The 17,411-nt window shown below is 40.2% G+C and overlaps 1 protein-coding gene across 1 annotated transcript in view; it reads left to right on the top strand.

Annotated features, from left to right (window-relative positions):
* The window catches only part of EMCN (endomucin), a 52,523-nt gene that overhangs the window by 25,241 nt on the left and 9,871 nt on the right, over positions 1-17,411 (top strand). The window contains exons 5-10 of the mRNA XM_041424542.1: positions 368-490; positions 6,363-6,395; positions 9,146-9,217; positions 10,746-10,841; positions 12,495-12,519; positions 13,500-13,561. Coding sequence (XP_041280476.1) covers positions 368-490; positions 6,363-6,395; positions 9,146-9,217; positions 10,746-10,841; positions 12,495-12,519; positions 13,500-13,561 — 411 coding nt within the window. The remainder of the gene's footprint in view (positions 1-367; positions 491-6,362; positions 6,396-9,145; positions 9,218-10,745; positions 10,842-12,494; positions 12,520-13,499; positions 13,562-17,411) is intronic.

The raw sequence follows: 17,411 nt of genomic DNA, 5'->3' as shown, positions 1-17,411 counted from the left end.
TGATTGATTGATTTTAAAATGAAGGAAAATATAGAGGGCAGCAAGTTGAGCTTCTCTCTTCTGCTCATGTTGCTTTTTGTGCAACAATGTCTATGCTAGGGTCCCAATTCAGAGCTCTGGGTTGACTTCTACATAGATATGAGGCTGTTTCTCTTGCTACAATGTGCTTTGAAGGTGCCTCAGCTATGCCAGTAGTAACAATTCCATAGGGATGGTTTGTTCCTTGAGAGGCAGTACCAGAACATGTAGTGCTTTCTTACATTTAGTCTTTTCTGTAATGGCCAGGGCATATGTCTGAGGGATGGTCTGCAATCTAAGACAATGCTTGTGCACATGCCTCTTACCTGAACATCTCTCTCATTTCCAGCTACACAAGCAAGTGGAGCACAATCAGCACAAAATGAGAGTTTGGATGCTGCATCTACTACGGGACGCTCTTTTTCTTCTACGGTCTCTCCTAAAACAAACACTTCTGCTTCTGGAACCTCAGGTAAGTCTTGAAAACATGCACTTTCTTCCTCTATACAAGCAGTTGAAAGGATGCAAATAATTTTGAGTGTTTTCTTCATTTGCTGTGCATTGTGATGGAATGAGGACCACATCTCCTTATTCATGCAGGGTACACTGTGTCCATGTCACCTAGCCTTGAAGTCCTGTTGAGTGATGGGTGAACTTCCAAACATTCAGCTGAGATACATGGTGTCATTACAGAAATATTTAAATTTCAAGTGCTAATAGTAATCTTATATGCTGTGTGAGGTCATTGTGTAGCATTGGCTGTCAGAGGAGGTCATCAAGATAAATTCCCTGGCTGCAAGGCAGAGGAGACAAAGGAGAAAACAGCTATAATTTTTACAGGTGTTAAAAAATCTGGAGAAAAATTTTATACGTGTTACCAATTAAATGATGTTGTTCAAAGTACAGCATGGTCGCATGCAAGGTCAAAAATGTATCAATTCTTCTCAACTCCAGTCTGATCTTACTGTTTTTCTGAGTGTGTTTTGGTGTATGTATTCACTAAGAAACACTGTGGCGAATGCAGATGCCTGGTCATATGAATGATAATTTATTATACTTCTAGCTGGCTTAACTTTCCTAGGTTTTGAAGAATCAGTTATTCAGGTTTGCTTAAGGTCTCTTGGGCCTTCCCTTCATTTAGTACATACTCTTAGCTACATGTGTGTAAATCCAACAAGGACACTGTCTTTGTTTGCATATCCCTGTTATTAATAGTAATGCTTAACATCCCCCAAGGGATACAAGACCCTTTTTGCCAACCTTTGAATTGTGTTTGTGGGAGATAAGCACATGTGTGTACTGTGATTTTTCCTCATAAAGGATAGGATTGGATATAAAAGTGGAGCAATATGCTCACTATACACTGAAATGCTTGGGAGCACGCAAAAAAAAAGATTATAAGCATTTTAAGGAAGTTAAAGTCAACCCAAGGCCACTGATTCAGAGAGAAGTCTTTGCAATTAATTCAATAAGCCCATTCCACATAAAGCATACTGTGACCTGTGGTTACTTGACTTTCCTGTTAGGTTTCATGTGTTTTGGCAAATACAGGCATAGTATGGAAACCTCACCATTGCTATACTGCAATAAAACAGTAAATTACAACATTTTTAATGAAAAGGTCTCTCACTCAGGTAAATTCTCCAAGTTAATATTAAATTGTAATGCATATCTGACTGAGCATCATGTGTATTGAATTACCTACTATGCTGTGTATGTAATTACATCTTACACTTAAAATTTGTCAAGAAAGTTTTACAACCTTCCTGGGGTCTGTTTGCAAAAGTCATCATCTTACACAGCTTACTCTGCTGCAAAACCAATAAATCTTCTTGAGCTCAGAGACTACCCAAGATGCCAGAACTATAATTGCCTGGCTGGGACAGAAAGAACCCATCCATCCAGGGGCAGTCAGTCTAGGTATCATTGGCATAGCCAGAGCTCCGAGTTCCCATAAAACTGCCGTTTCAAAATCACTTCTGCCCACACCAGGATTTCCACACTATCACCTTTCCTGTCTCCTCACAGCACCAGCCCCTGGCTTCTTTCTTGAAGGTTGTGTATGCAAGAAATCCCTTCTCACCCTGATGTGTTAGGTAGCTTATCCCAAATGGTTAAGCCTTAGACCACCCTTGCTCCCTTATTCTCTGTATGTGTTAAAAGCTTAAAGAAAAATGTCTTGGTTCCTTCTAAACAGATTTTTTCTCCTCTCTGCTCAGGCCTAGGGAAAGCCATATGCTGCACCCTAATGACTATAAGGCAAAGCAACTGTGAAGCCAGTTGTTTCATCCTGTGCTGAGACTAGAGGAAATGCCACCTCTCTCTCTGCCATTAGGTTATTTATTCCTAGGTCTCCAGAATTTCACATTCAGGGGCTGGGTGCCTTTTGTTCACCAGAGCAGGGGCTGGTGTGTGCCAAGGCTGCAGCCCATGGGGGATAGAATAGCTTGCAAGCTGGAGGTGTCTGAGCCACGTCTTCTGCGTGGGAGCTCAGGGGAAGACAAATTAATGTGAAATGGATGCAAACCAGAACATTTCTATTTGGTATGCCCAACCAAAATAATCCAACTGGCTAAATATGTTTAATTTTGAGACCATTTTCCATTTTTAAAAAAAAATGCCATTTTGGTGAAAGTTTCCTTTCTTGATGCAGAAAAAGAAGAAAGCACATTTTAGAGAAAAATTTCCAATCAGCCATATCAAAAGATCAGGGTGTGGGAGGAGTGCTACAGAGAGCTGGAGAGCGACTGAGATGAGTGGGGGAGCCTGGGAAAGAACGTGTAGGAACATCAGAGAACAGTATTGCTGTATTAAAGGAGATTGAAAGCACCAGCCACAGAGGAGGTGCTGCGTAGTGCTCACCCAGGCTAGAGGAGGCAATGAGGACTGTTTTTAGCAAAGAGAGCCACCTGCATGCGTGCCATTGACACATGCACTTCTTTAACTTTGGCTGTCGTGCAGAATATACCTCCCACTCCTCCTCCACCTCCACAGAGGATTGCTTGCTAATATTTCATTTTCTCCTTTTGTTTAAATAATGAAAAATTGGAGATTAAAGTCTAAATACATCTGAGAAACTGCAAGTATTGTGGCTTTTTATTCTGTGATCTAAACAACGAAAAAATCTATAAAGCAGTATGAGCTTAAGTTCACCCAGCAGGGTGGTAAGATTAAATGATCTATTATAATAAACTGTCAGATGAATCAACCTGCTTCATCTATTGATATCTTTATTGCACTCCTCCAATTATAAATCCTACTCACTTGATTCACAGGAGGCATCTCCCTAAGAAAAATTTGTATGAGTAAGACTGGTAGGGTTTGACTCTTTCTGTACACAAACTGCAGGAACTCTGGATACTGATATTAGATAAAAATTACCCACTGTATCTTCAGCTCTTTCACAAAGAGAGAGACACAAAACCAGAAGTTCCTGGGAGATGGAAAACATAGCAAAGCCTCAGTTAACACTATTACAGATCTATGGTGTGGTCAAGGCAAGAAAGGCTTTTTCAAGTTTTTAATTTTGCTTTGATTTATATTGTGGTATATCCCCTCTGAGTAATCAGCCAAATGTATTCATTTGTTTTGCCAGTGAACACAGTTGGATGTGGCTGCACTCCAAAAAACAGAAGTAGCAAACTGCAGGGTATCCAGGCTGCTTAGGTAGTGGCTGTTGGAGAACAGAATGGGGAGAGTTTAGTTATTGGTCTCTTCCTCCATCTGTCGACCTTCTCACCAGTGCTGAACTGACTCAGACAGGTAATTTCAAATCAAACCGTGGTCATGTGCCAAAATTTTTATCCTTGTCGTCCTTACTGCACAAGGAGGAACCCAGCACAGCCAGTGTTGCACACCTCACTTTTCATGATGAATCTGGAAATCTTCCCAGATTATTTATGCAGAGCATCTTGCTAGCAGCCCCAAAGGAGGTAGCAAGCACTGTACAGGCAGCTAGAGCAACTACAGTAACAGTTACCAAGTGAAATGCTGCTTTTCCTTCTCTTCTCTTTCTGGAGAACAGCAGCAGGTGAGCCCACACCAAAAAGGGCACTGGATGGTTATTTGGAAAATGCAAACTGAAAGCACCTGCTGAATCACTCAGATAAGCACTGCTTTGTTTGTGTGGCAGGACTGATATCTGAACAGAGGGTGAACTGGTGCCTTGCTTACATACTGAAGACAGGGAGAGAGAGGAAGGCATGAGATTTTTCCAATTTAATTTTTCATGCTCTAGCAAAATCTGGGTGAGATACCTTCTGGAAAGATGCTGGTATATTATTGTGTGTAGGTGTGTGCAGTTCTTAAAAAATAACAGAGGCCCAGAAAGAAAGGGCAGGTGGCTGCTGTCATATTTCCCTCCGGGATCATTTCTGCTCTCTGGGTTTATCAAAGAGGCAAGGCCAGGACAGCTACATGGCTTTTAGTTGTGCCAGTGGGTACTGAAGCACATGTCCCCCTGCCCTTCCTGCTTGCAGAGACTAATGTCACCTGTGCTTATGTCACCTGCATTCAGGTTTGAAAAGCTGTTAAATCTTTGAGGTGAATTTGCATATCAGTCTTGGGCTTCATATGCTTTTTCTATTTATTTATTTGTTTTAATTTGAGCCAAGATGTTTGATGCTTCATCTTGTTTGTAAGAGTGAATATAAGGGAAAATGTTCAATTATGTTATAATGTTGGAGCTCTTTCAAAGAAAGCTCCACAGCCTTGAGAGACAAGATTCAAAGTGACTTCATAGAGAAGTGACCTATTTGTAACACTTGACAAAGTCTTCTGCCTTTCTTCAAGAATATGCACACATAGGGCCTTACAGTTTGCTAGTTTGCCCACGTGCTGTGTGATCACATGGTGTTTTTGTCATGGCATCCCACACCAGACTGAAGGAAAGGCAGTATTCTGGTAATAAGCAATCAAATCATATTTGGATGTTTCCTTAATGCCAGGTATGTGTCCTCCTGCATTGTGTACTGTGTGTTGCTCCTTTGACAAGTGATTTATTAACTTCCTGAAGGCATTTGCTTGGTAATGTTGTCCAACCATGCTATAAACATTGCCTAATGATTCATCACAGAGATCCTCTTAGAGCACAGTGATATTGCTGTTTGCAGATGGATTGATGAGACGACAACAAGCTTAGGAAAACAATCTCCTTTGCATTCTAGGAAGCCAGGGTGAGGTAACTGTATACATTTGGGACACTTAGCATTACAAATATTTAGTATGTTCAAGAAGAGCTCTTACTGTTGACTTTTAAGTACTTAGCTTTTCAACCTAAACATACTTTTCATGAACGCTTGTGATTAAAATGCAGTTTAAGTTTTGTCATATGTACCATTAGCAAAAGCGGTTATTTGCAGCCCAGCAGCTGAAGTGATCCATGGTTTTAATTGCATTTAGAGAGAAGGAAAAACAAGAGCAGCATTCTGGTTTTCAAAGAGTATGTTCACAGCAATAGAACAATGTGTGTTACAGCTCTGCTGGTAGGAGGTGTCTTTGTGCGCAGCACAGAAGGTGTAGGGAAGGGTATAAGAATGGATTTGTGCTCCCTGGGGAAACTGATTTAGATGAGCACGGCAACCTGGGCAGGCAGGGGACAGGCTTAATGCCTGCCTGGAGTTACAGCTGCCTTCATGATGTTGCCTCTGTCATCCCCCACCCTGGGCACAGCTGGGACACAGAGGACACAGCCACTCTAATTTCCAAGCCTGCTACAGTCTAAACACGCAGGAACAGCAGCATGGTAACAGCAACAACCAAAAAAAATGTTGTGCACCAAAAACTTCTGAAGTAGCTGGGGGAAGCTGACAGTAGAGCCAGTAAGCATTGTGCCCAGTGCTCTGTAAGGTCAATTTCTTCCTCATTAGCAGTGCCTCTTGCTTCTGCTGCTTGGCAGTCTGCTAACCAAAAGCACCAAGATAATAAACAAAGATTTCTTTTTAAAAGGTTTTGGGACTCTTGAAGATGTATCTCAATTGGGTTTTTTTTTTATTAAAAGACTTACTTGGCAGTTATATGTCAGCTATTCATTCCCAGACTTTTTTTTCAATTTTGGAAGGAGGAATTTTTAAGGAATGTATCAATTAACTCAGGATTTTATTCTCTTGAGCAGAGTAATAACCTAGTATAGACTTTGGATTCTGCTCCCATCTATAAGGGATGGCTGGAGACTTTTACAATTTAGTCTTCCTAGGCTTGGGAACAGTGTTAGCATGTACCTTCTGGGGCAGCATTTGTTGTGGGTGTTACTGAGCATCTTCCTAGAGTCTGCCAGTTTGCATGATATGAAAACTCTGGACATCTAAAACAGATACTAACAAACCTATTTTTCTGTTTCATTGCAGGCCTTCCCACGAGCTCTCCTACAAATTCAGCAAGTAAGAGCAATAGAAGAGGTTGCTTTATACACACTGATGAGAAAGGCTGGTGTGGGGCAGGAGAAGGACAGCCTGAGGAAAGGGAATGTTCAGGGAGCAAGAAGGATCTAGGGGAATAATGTACCTGAAACACAGTACAGAGGAAGAGTGATTTCAGCTTGTAGCATTGAGTAATTTGCTGTGAATTCAGCTGAATACCATGTTGGAGTGGCAGACACTGGAAAGAAAACAGGGTGGGACTGCAGAAAAAATCCGGCCTGGTATATTACATGATGCAATGGTAAGCTGTTGTAAATAGAGTGTTTACGAAGGAGCTTGTTCTTGTCAGTGGCTCTCATTCCTCCTCCTGTAGTGAGAAGCAGCAAGTCCCAGAGTAAGGCAAGTTTCCTGTGCTAATGAACCTGTATTGTCCTATTTTCCTTTCTCCGGGCTCATCAGGAAACAGTCTCTTCTGCACTGGTCCCTGCAGTTCTTGCTGCTGCCTGCAAAATCTTGGCCCTCCTGTTACCATGATGGATGTATTTTTCCAATTCATTTTTATTCTGATCCCAGATTATTCCATAACTGGAAAATACCTTCCAGATCTAGACAAACTAGACAGGAGGGGCTGACTTGTGAGAAACTTTAATGAAAAAAGTGGGGAAATGAGCTTAAGGTTTTAGTTCCTTACTCTGTTTTATTCAGTAATGTTTTTTTCAGCTGTCATATTTCTTACTGATGGTCACAAGTAGTTTAAATGTTAACCTATGGATTTTTTTCTTTCTTTTATTACTCACATCTTGGTCAATTAACAGATAAACAATTAAAAAAACCCAAACAAACAAACAAAAAAAACCCAAAAAAACAAACAAAAAAACAAACAAAACAAAAAAAAAAAAAAGTGGATTTCAGTCCTCAGTTTTTCTCCTGAGGAGAGGCACACATCTCCTGCACAAATGTGGGGATACACATTCCTGTATTTCAGTGCCATTTGTTTCTGTTGACATTTCCAGTCAGTATCCAGGGTAACTCATTGCCGTGATAATTGCCTGCTTGCCCTGGCAATGGGTAGTATACCAGATAAGGTAACAAAAAGGCAGTAGTAGTTCCTTGGGAAATCTGAAGCAATCACATGGAATTAAGAATGCATAGGAAATATTTTAGTCACTTGGTGATGGCTCAGTTTCCAACCTTGTGCTATCACCCCTCAGCAGACAGGCACCAAGGGAAAGAACTTCTGCTTTAAAGAAACAGTGATTTTTCGGAGATAAAGTCTTGGACAATGATTGTTTCCTGCACTCTAGCATCAGAATGTCTCAGCTATGACTGTATTGTTTAGGAACCGCACAAGCACTTAGTAAGTGATCATTTTTCCCCAGGAGGCTTCTGTCTGTGTCCAGACAAATGAAGGTAGAAGAGTGGGGAAGGGAGAAAGAAAACAACCACCAAAACATTTTTGAATAGTGGGTGTGAGTTTAAAATCCATTTTGCGAGGAAGAGGAATTCCTACGTGGTTAGGACAAACAAACCTTATTTGTTACTGTAACTCCATGGATTAGAGTCACAAGTACTGCCTACATAAAAGTTTCTGTAAAAATTGGGACATGTCTTTCAGAGACTTAGTAGAACAAAATTGTATTCTAGACCTCAAAATGGCCATAGGTTATTTGTTTTAATGACTTAACTAATTTCATAGCTTCCACCCTACAATTTGACCCCTCTTCCATTCTTGGGAAGAGAAACCATGTAATCCTACAGGTGTGGATTGTAAGTACCTGACCAACAAAACTTCAGTGATTGCCACCATGTTCTCACTATATATATATGGAGCTATAGCTTCTGCTAGGACCCTTTTTTAACAGATCACTTTCCCCAGACACCTTTGTTTGAGAGCACTTCTGATGTTTAGCCAGTCAATGGAAATGCTTGACCTTGCATCATGTCTGTCCAGCCAGACATCTCCTTCAGAGACAGTGAGCACTTGTCTACTCAAGCCTCCATCCAACATGGAATGCAATCCCATGTGCTATATAATGTACCTAGGGAAATGCCAATGTTTGCATTTTCTGTTTTCTCTCTGGAAGTTCAGTGATTGTTTTTTCATAGGCTGTATGCAGCAAGGTAATAAATATTTTGCGGTGTTGATACCTGACTCAAATTCAGATTAGCACCTGAAGGTAGAAATGCATTCCTTTAAACCTAGCCCTAAAAAGTGCCCCAGAGGCTCACAACATTGCTCGCTCCAAATGGGGCAGAGAACAGGCAGACCCCTCTATAACAACACTCAAGAAAATTTGCTATCTACTAATATAGCACCTCAGACTTCTTCATCTACTATTAGCACTTTTTTTTTTTTTTTTAATTAGCAGTGAAATATTTTGGTCTTTATTCTCTTGGAGACAGGTCTAATTTTCACCCTCTTTCTGGTTTATTTACTTGTTAAAAATTCTCTTGTAATGTTGAACAGTACCATAACCTCCTAAAGTGAAAAAGTTTGTAGCTCATAACCTGTAAGTAGACAAGCAGAGGATCTTAGGGAAATCTGCACCCATACAAAGTGCCTGTTTCTTTAGGCCATGCTAGATGAACTTTTCCACTCCTCTTGCCAAGTTATCCAAGTGTTATTGAGGAGAAATATAGATGGGAAGCACCAAGTGAAGCTCCAGAGCTGGGGACACAGAAGTTGGTTTGTGAGAGTAATTTTTCAGAGGGAGTTGTTTGGGGAATTCTGGCAATGCATTTTTACCTGAAAGGCACTATTTCTTTTGCAGAGCCAACTTCTGAAAGCCCTAAAAGCAGTTCTGGAAACCAGACTCATACAGGGAGTAATATCAGCTATTCTAGTGAGTATTCTTACTTAATTGTCTGGCTTTTGAGTTTTCAGTTGATCAGTTTTGCTTTTGATGAGTGATTGGAGTAGCAGACAAATGAAACTGGCAGTTTTATTTCCAGCCTTACCAGACTTAGGCCCTATTACAAACCAAATATTAATGCTGGTTATAAAACTCCTCTCAAAGAGAAACATAGCTCAATAAGCTGACACTGCTGTCACTGTAGAGCAGCACAATTATTCCCAAGAACTGATTCAAAGTGGTGATATTGAAAAAAAAACCCAAAAATAGTCATCCCCTGTGAGAGAAGACACAAGGGAACATAAGAAAAAGTTGCTCATGTACATGTTGTACATATTATATGAATGTATTGTTGTGAATGTATGATCTGAATATATTATTCATATTGTCATGGGAGAGAAGGCCTAGGAGGCAGTCTTCTGCAGACTCTTTAAGCACTTGATATTTGCATGATGCATGCTGCTTAATCTTTCATTTTAATATTATGCCTCTCTGGGGCAAGAGTGGTGCTGCAGCTTTGCCATTTCCAAGCCGGAGTACTGACTAAGCAAAGTATGTTTGATGTTTTCCCACTGTAAACTGTCTCCCTCTAGTTCCATAGATGCAAGGATGCATCTATATTAACATTAAATATTAATTGCATCAAGAGCCATTGAATACAGCCTCCCCCTGACACAGGGCTTAGGCCAGCAGGCAGGAGGGTGCCTCCTGAATTTGAATGTGGCCAGTTGCTGCCAGAGAAATGATAAAAAGGGAGAAGCTGGACTTATATATTTCCTAAGGAAAGCTGCTCTTCATTACATAATTCTTTCCTTTTTTTGCTTCTTGGCTGGGAAACACCTGTCAGGAAATGACAGATGGTGGGAAATAATAAAAGGAAAGAAATGTCCTCATTTTGAAAGGAGATCTTGCATTTTCTATCCCTGGTTTAAGTGCTGTGGGGAATGTTACTGAATTATGTAATTCCTTGGTGTCTTTCTGGGTGCACAATGTTAAAAGCAAAATAATCGCTTCAGTTGCTGAATTTCAGACTGCTCTTTTTTTTTTTTTTTTTTTTTTTCAAAAAAGAGGAAAAAATAAATTTCATGTTCAAAAAAACTATTTCTAGAACACGAGTTTCTCACAAAACCTTTGGAGGCCATCAGCATTGGGTTGAATGATGAGACAGATTTCAATTTTCATTGAAATTAAGGTGGGCCCAGGGGATCAGGTGCTGAAACCTTGTTCTTTTACTGAAAAATGGGTGAAACCAGTTCCGCAGGGCAGCATGAGTGTTAGGGAAGGAGTAAAGGTGGGAGAAGGAGCAAGCCTGTCTTCCCTCCACAAAGCACCCAAGCCTGAGGCTCAGTGGTTGCAGGAAGAATAGCAGGAGCAGTAGGTTATCCTCTCCAGAAAAATGGGTAATGTTTGGTGAAGTGGAGCTGGAGGTGCCTCTCACCTTAGTGTGTGCAAGCACCTGTACACAGAGGCAATTTAAGTCAGAGGCAGCAGCCAAAATGATGTTCTCCCTCTTTTGCAGATGTTATCTTGCCAATTGTCATCACCCTGATAGTCATTACCCTCTCTGTCTTCTCACTGGTGGCTTTGTACAAAATGTGCCAGAAGAAAACTCCAGGTATTTGGTTTTCTTTCTCTGCAGGGAGCAGGGGGAAATCAATGCGCTTTTTATTATTAAAAGATCTCTTTTGAATTACCTTAACCATCACTGTTGTGCTAGTCTGATGGGAAAGCTTTTTGTATTTTGTGTTTTGCCTGAAGCGGGAAACTAACACTTCATTTTCAAAATCAGTAGGAAGACCAGAGTGAGCCAAAATGATTTTTGGAGAATAAATAATGCTGTAAAGCTTTTTGTTCATGCTTTTGCAGCTACAAAGAGCTAACAAACACCTGTGCTAACACAATCAAACAGATAGAAATGGACAGTGAAAACTAAATTCTAAGATATTCAACAAAATTATTTATTTTATCTTTCTTCTAGATACAGGCAAAGAAATATCAGTGTGGTTTTTAGGGATATATCTGATACATACATACACACACACAGGCACATGATGCATGAGTAACATTTTCCAGTTACAGTAAAATGTGCATGGAGCAAAATCCGTGAGCAAACAGTATTTTCAGAAATAGTCATTTTGACAAAGCAGCTAAAGTCAGTATCTGTTTCTCTGCTGTCCATTAAATACTCAAGATAATGGGTTATAGTCCATCAAAGTCCATTTGCCAAGTGTTTCAGGATCACCCAAGTAGGCCAAAGGTAAGTGTAAATTTCCATTAATTTACAGATCTGATCCAGACTGTGGTTTTTCTTTCCCTGTGAGCTGGCATGAGTTAGGAGACCTGTGCAGAACTGTGAAATCGCCAGGCCTTGGAAATACAAAATCACAACAGGGTGTTGAAGCTGTAAACCAAGACAAACAGTGTGTCACAACCAATTTAGCCAATGACATGGAAAAACAGACCCAGATAAACAGAGGAAGGTGTGATCCTTACTTAGGAAATTACGGAATATTCAGAGTCAGGAGATAAAGACGTGAGATGAAGAACATTTCCTTACTAGCCTCCCCTGTGCACAAATGTCATCAGGCACTCTATTTGCAAATTCATTTGGAAGATAGAATAGATATCTGCAGTGCTTCCTGTAGGATTTGCCCAGGTCTATCCAGTGCACTTCCCCTGTGCTTGGTGCCATGGAGTTGGCTCCATATCTCTGATGTAACCCCCTGGCCCCTTCCATCTGCCCACACTTGCACATAAGCATAAAATACATTCAGCATATGATTTATTTTGGAGACAAACCTGTTCCTCATCGATGGGGATGACAAACTGTTCCCAGACATTGTGCCAGGCTGTACCCCCATGGGGTACAGCCTCAGGAACACCCTTGTTCCCTCAGTCGCCTTACCCTGCATCTTTTAGCTCAGTTATTGTGTACTTGAGAACCATGGCATGCTCACATCCTCTGTGCCAGCTACCCAGGGATTTGGGAGCTGCAGGGAAAAACATGCTTCTGTTGTGCTCTTGGACAAGTCAAATGTCATTCTCTCTGGTTTCCAGAAGTGTTGGTACAAGCAGCATCAGTTCACTTCCATAGATGACCAGAAAAATAACAATTACTATTCAAGCTGGTTGATTGTGTTTATGAACTTAATGCAATACTGCAAAATTACAACTGAACCTCCTGCCAGCAACTGCAATAGCCATATCTAAATATTTGGGGTTTGAGTTCCAGCAATCAAAATGAAATTAACTTCTTTTCTTCTTCCAGAGAGACAAGAGAATGGCTCTGAACAGTAGGTTGAATCTTTTCTTTGCTTTGAGATCTATCAGAGGGCACTTGTAAATGTAACAGATTTTGCATAGGATTTTCTTTGATCTTCTTCTGTTTAAATATCTTAATCAGTTGCCACCCCAAAAAGAAATATCCTGTTGAAAGTGCTGCACTTGCAGTTATTGTAGACCTGTATGCATGATAAGCAGCTCTTCCATCATGGATAGAGACGTGGTGACTCTCAACTGTTTTGCAACTGGTACTTTTGAAATGGATAGACAGCTTCTGCTGTTCCACAGGACTCACTGGTCCAGTCTTTTATCCTTCTTTTTTTACTTTTTACTCCATTGATCCCTCTCCTTTACCCCCTCATCTTTTCCCACTCTGCTTCTTTTGTTCATGTTTTCTCTCTTTTTAACGTGTTTCCTTTTTATTCTGGATCATTTATATCTGTATTTCACTTGTTCCCCATTATATTATGTTCCTCTGTCCCATCTTGTTTCCACTAGACCATTTGCAGAGTTGAAATAGTAGTGGCTTAAGGAGTGTGAGGAGAGGGAAGCTGAGAAAGATCCATTAGAAGATAGAAACTAAAGGCCATTGAGCCTGGCAGTGGCTGCTTGCATGACCAAAAACAACATTTAGGCTGCTGGTTTACTTGGTAGCCCTGACTCCCTGGATGTCTGAAGTGGTCCTTCTTTGCAATTCAACACAGCTAAAAGGTTTGCATGACAGAAAAAAATATTCCTCCTTTTCCCTCCTCTTCTGTGAAGTCCTAGATTAAACCTGGAGTAATGAAACCTGATTTATTACATACTTTAAGAGAAAGATATTTTCAGAGATGTTGTCATATGGTATTTTCCACCACCTGACCCTATGCAAAGCCCATTTTAAGCCTGCCAGTTTAGACTGGAGTAGGTCCTGCCTCCTCAGGACCAAAATCCTAGAGTTTTGTTTGGACATGACCCACATGTGTGCTTAAATGTTTTCTGACTTCAACAGGGCCCAGTCAGATAAAGAAGGAGTCAAACTTCTTTCTGTGAAGACAACTTCTTCTGAGACTGGTGAGTGTTTCATTTGTGTGTATATCTGTTTCCCTGTCTGAGCTCAGAGAAGAGCAGTTTTGGGATGTGATTTCCAATAGCAAAACCATCTTCAGTTCCTGTCAGGTAAAAGTCACTGCAAACAATTCTTCTACAGAGCAAATCCCCAGACTGTGATCCTGTAGAGCTGCTGTTCAGTTGTACTGTGTGTGCTGTCAGTATTTGGGAGTGAGAAGTATGACTGCTTTAGGAAAATGTTTTATTTAAATCATTGATGGTAAGCGATCTAGCTAAGGATGTTCAGGAATAACAGTGACCATGATATTTATCAGCTAGATCTGGCTGTACAAGGAAGTTTGAAGACTGGTAATATCAGAATCACAGCATGTTCTGAGTTGGAAGGGACCCTCAGGTGAACTTAAGTGAATGGCCCATGTGAAGACCAAACCTACAACCTTGGTGTTATTATTACCATGCTCCAAGCAACTGAGCTAATATCCCAGGGATCAAAAGGTTTGGGAGCCAGGGCTGTATGCAATCAGGATTCTGTTGGAGTTGGTGTCAGCAGTGTTCAGTCAGCCCCACACTCAGTCACCCTTTGCATTCAAAATCCTGCTCTCATTGCAAATCCCTCTGTCCTGTGCTTCAGGTTCTTACAAAATCTGTGGTAATAAAGCCTAAAGGAACAAAGGTTACTGGTAACATACACAAAAGAAAGAAAAATCACAAAGCAAAGAGATGGATGCAGTTATAGGTTCTGCAAAAAAATGGAGTGGCACAAAATAAGACTGAGGCAGAACAGAATTCTGACTAAACAACCAAAACCCCTAAATCTCTCATGGTAGAGCTAGTTGTGGTGAAACTTCACACCTTCACCCAATGCTTTCTCAGTCATGTAGGTCCCACCTCACCTGCAAAAGTCCTTCCAGAAAAACTGTCTTACTTTCTACTTTTTAGGTATAATACTCTTAATTTGTTTTTAAGCTTTTTGGCCATCTGTTTCTCCTACTGACATTTCTTAGCCTGACCAATAGCTGCTCTCTCCTTTTGTCCAAATCCTTGGGAAGTCCTCTGAAATACAGCACTTCATCTGAACTATCCTCTGCTCGCTAGAGAGGCACAGTTTGGTCTCTCCAGCCTTCCCTGTAACTCCCAGGAGCTTTGGTGCAATCCAAAACACTCACAGGGCATCTCTGGCATCCCTTGCAGCAAAACAGAGTTGTGCAAGGTCCCCACCCTCTTGACACAGAGCTAGGGGCTAGAGGGGGAGAGGAAGGGCCTGCTCCATCACAGGACACATCAGTTCTGTCCCACTGCTGCTGGGTAAAGGCAAACTACACTTTGGCACTTTAGAGGCTGCTCTTCAGAGCTTCATGATTTGGGATTTTTTTGGTTTTTTTTAGAGAATGTCTTTGGGACTGGACTTTTAGCTTTATTTGGAGTATGCAGTTGTGTGTATGTTTTCTTAAAGTTGCACTTTTTTGTTTGTTTGTTTGTTTTGAAAGCTGAATGAAGTTAGAAACTAATTAATGGACTTTTTTATTGATTCTGCCCTCATGCCATTTCAAAAACAAAGTGACTTCATTGACAGTAGCAGAATTGTTTGTGGTTTAAAGCAAGGTAAATGGGAAAAGACACAGGCTCAGGGTTTTTTTTCCTTTTTCCACAAGATAAGCTCTGTTGCCTGTTAATCAGCTGCTGGTTCACCAAATATCTGAGCATCTTCCATCCAGAGGATGCTTGATATTCTTTTTTACTGAACTATGATGTATGCATGCTATAATTAGAAGGTTTAAGTCATAACCACTTAAAAGGCAAGATTCTTGCCCTCCTCTCATTAATACAATTCATATTTAAACTAGCTGCCATTTTCTCTTGAATTCTTACATCATTAGTGTTTAAAATTAAACATGCTTTCACAGAAATTGAAGTCCTGCTTTTGCCTGGGTTTTTAGAGTCACTTTACTTCTTAAATTAAAAGCACTCTGCCAGAGAGGTCTGTTTCTTCCAGAAATATTTGTCACTCGTACAGGAATTAAAATATGTGAGGATGCCTCTCCATTTGAATCAGATTTGCTTGCTTTATTAAAAGCTCAGGCATAAAGGAGATGCTTCTCATGGTATAGACACAAGAATGTCTGACTCTTGGGCCGTCTCACAACTACTGACAACAATTGCCCTGCATAAAACTTCTTTACAAGTGTTCTTCTTTTTCCTTGGTCCAGTTGTTTAGAAAGTGTATGTTGTGGCTGTCTCTGTACGTACCAACAAAACTACAAAAAGCAGTGAGTAGAAAGGCTGAAATTAGAAAGATCTAAAGAGCAGCCTTAACTTCACAGGCAGGGCTACATCATCCTCTCACTATCAATAGGCAGCTCCTCCCTAAGGTCAAACATATCTACAATGAAGTTCTGCTTTGATATGTATTTAAATTAAGCTTTATTTGAAATATACATTCTATTTTTTCCCTTTCATTTTTGCTTTTCATTCCAAACAGAAGATTTTGAGGTTGTATAATTTTGCAAAATATATGCAGGACAACTAAGGACCTACAAACTTTTAAAGCAAGCAACACTGATCCTGTGTCAGTGCTGTGCATAGATCTTGATCAAAAGTTATGGTGAGTTTAATCTTGCCTTCTTTTATCTGTCTAAAAACATGCTAGCTGCACATAGTTGAAATAGATGTATGTGTCCAGAGGGCTGTTTATCCCATCTGCCTTGGACATCTATCTTGTGCTGGAATGGGCTGACCTGTGGCAGTCCATTGACTCCTGAAGGATCCTATTTTAGGACTTCTAAAATTAGGCTGTGAATTTCAAATGAAAGAAAAAGGAAAGACTCCTTTTTCAGAGGCACAGCTGAATTAAATTTAATCAAGAATATTATTTCAAATACCTACAATTAATGTGAAAGAATGCAGGAAAAGTATAGTTATCAATTAAACCTGGACTAAAGTAATGCTTTTAATGGGGTAGTATCATCAGGAGAACTAGGTGAAATGGAGCTTTAATATTGTCATTTTTTATAACTCTTCTTAGAAAGATGGAATTGCTAATGGCCTTGAGCTCTAAGGCACAACTGGTGTAGATTGGATGTAAAGTATAATACTAGAGAAAACTAAACTAGAAAATTTTTCATGCATGCTTATCAGTGAGCTGCAACACCTGATGCAAGATAAGTGCCTGTTCTTGCATCTTACTTGAAAACTCAGCTAGGATAAAAATCATCTCGAAAGTTTCACACTAATGTACAAATGCAGGATTTTTGGCAGCCATTTCATGTTGATGGTACAGGCAAATTTAGGGTGGCTCCCCCTGGGGAGAATAAATGGTCTTTTACAATACAGCATTCTAGAAAATCTACCTGCAAAAATATTTATTTGTGACTCAACACAGCCCACAGAACTGCACACTTAGCTTGTCAGTGATAGTTATATTTCCTGAGAATATAAGATGAAGGGTTTTAATTGATGACTAAGAGATCAATACCATCAGCCACGAGGTTAAAGTATTGCCTGTCTTGAAAAGGGACCTAACTTTTTCTGTAAGGGTTCTTGTGTATTACACTGAAAAACAGCAAATGTATTGATCACCTCTTTAGGACTCATGAAAAATGTTGAGGGATGAAAATTTCTCAGTTACAGAAAGGTTGGTGAATAGAAATTTGGGTAAGACTTCTACATACAGGTGAATGATGTGTGATAGGAGCATTGATACCTGACTTCAGAATTTTCTTTCATGGCCCTAGCCTGGAATAATTATTTTAGAGCAGGCAAAATGTGTGAAAGGCCTTTTTAGTAGAAGCACACCATTTTCAATAGTCAATGTAAAGTCTCATAGGGATGTTCAGGTGACATAATATCTCAGACA

The sequence above is a fragment of the Onychostruthus taczanowskii genome, unplaced genomic scaffold (assembly GCF_017590055.1).
Source record: "Onychostruthus taczanowskii isolate IOZ18803 unplaced genomic scaffold, ASM1759005v1 scaffold82, whole genome shotgun sequence".
In the NCBI taxonomy this organism is placed as follows: Eukaryota; Metazoa; Chordata; class Aves; order Passeriformes; family Passeridae; genus Onychostruthus; species Onychostruthus taczanowskii.
This window is presented reverse-complemented; position numbering and strand designations above follow the sequence as displayed.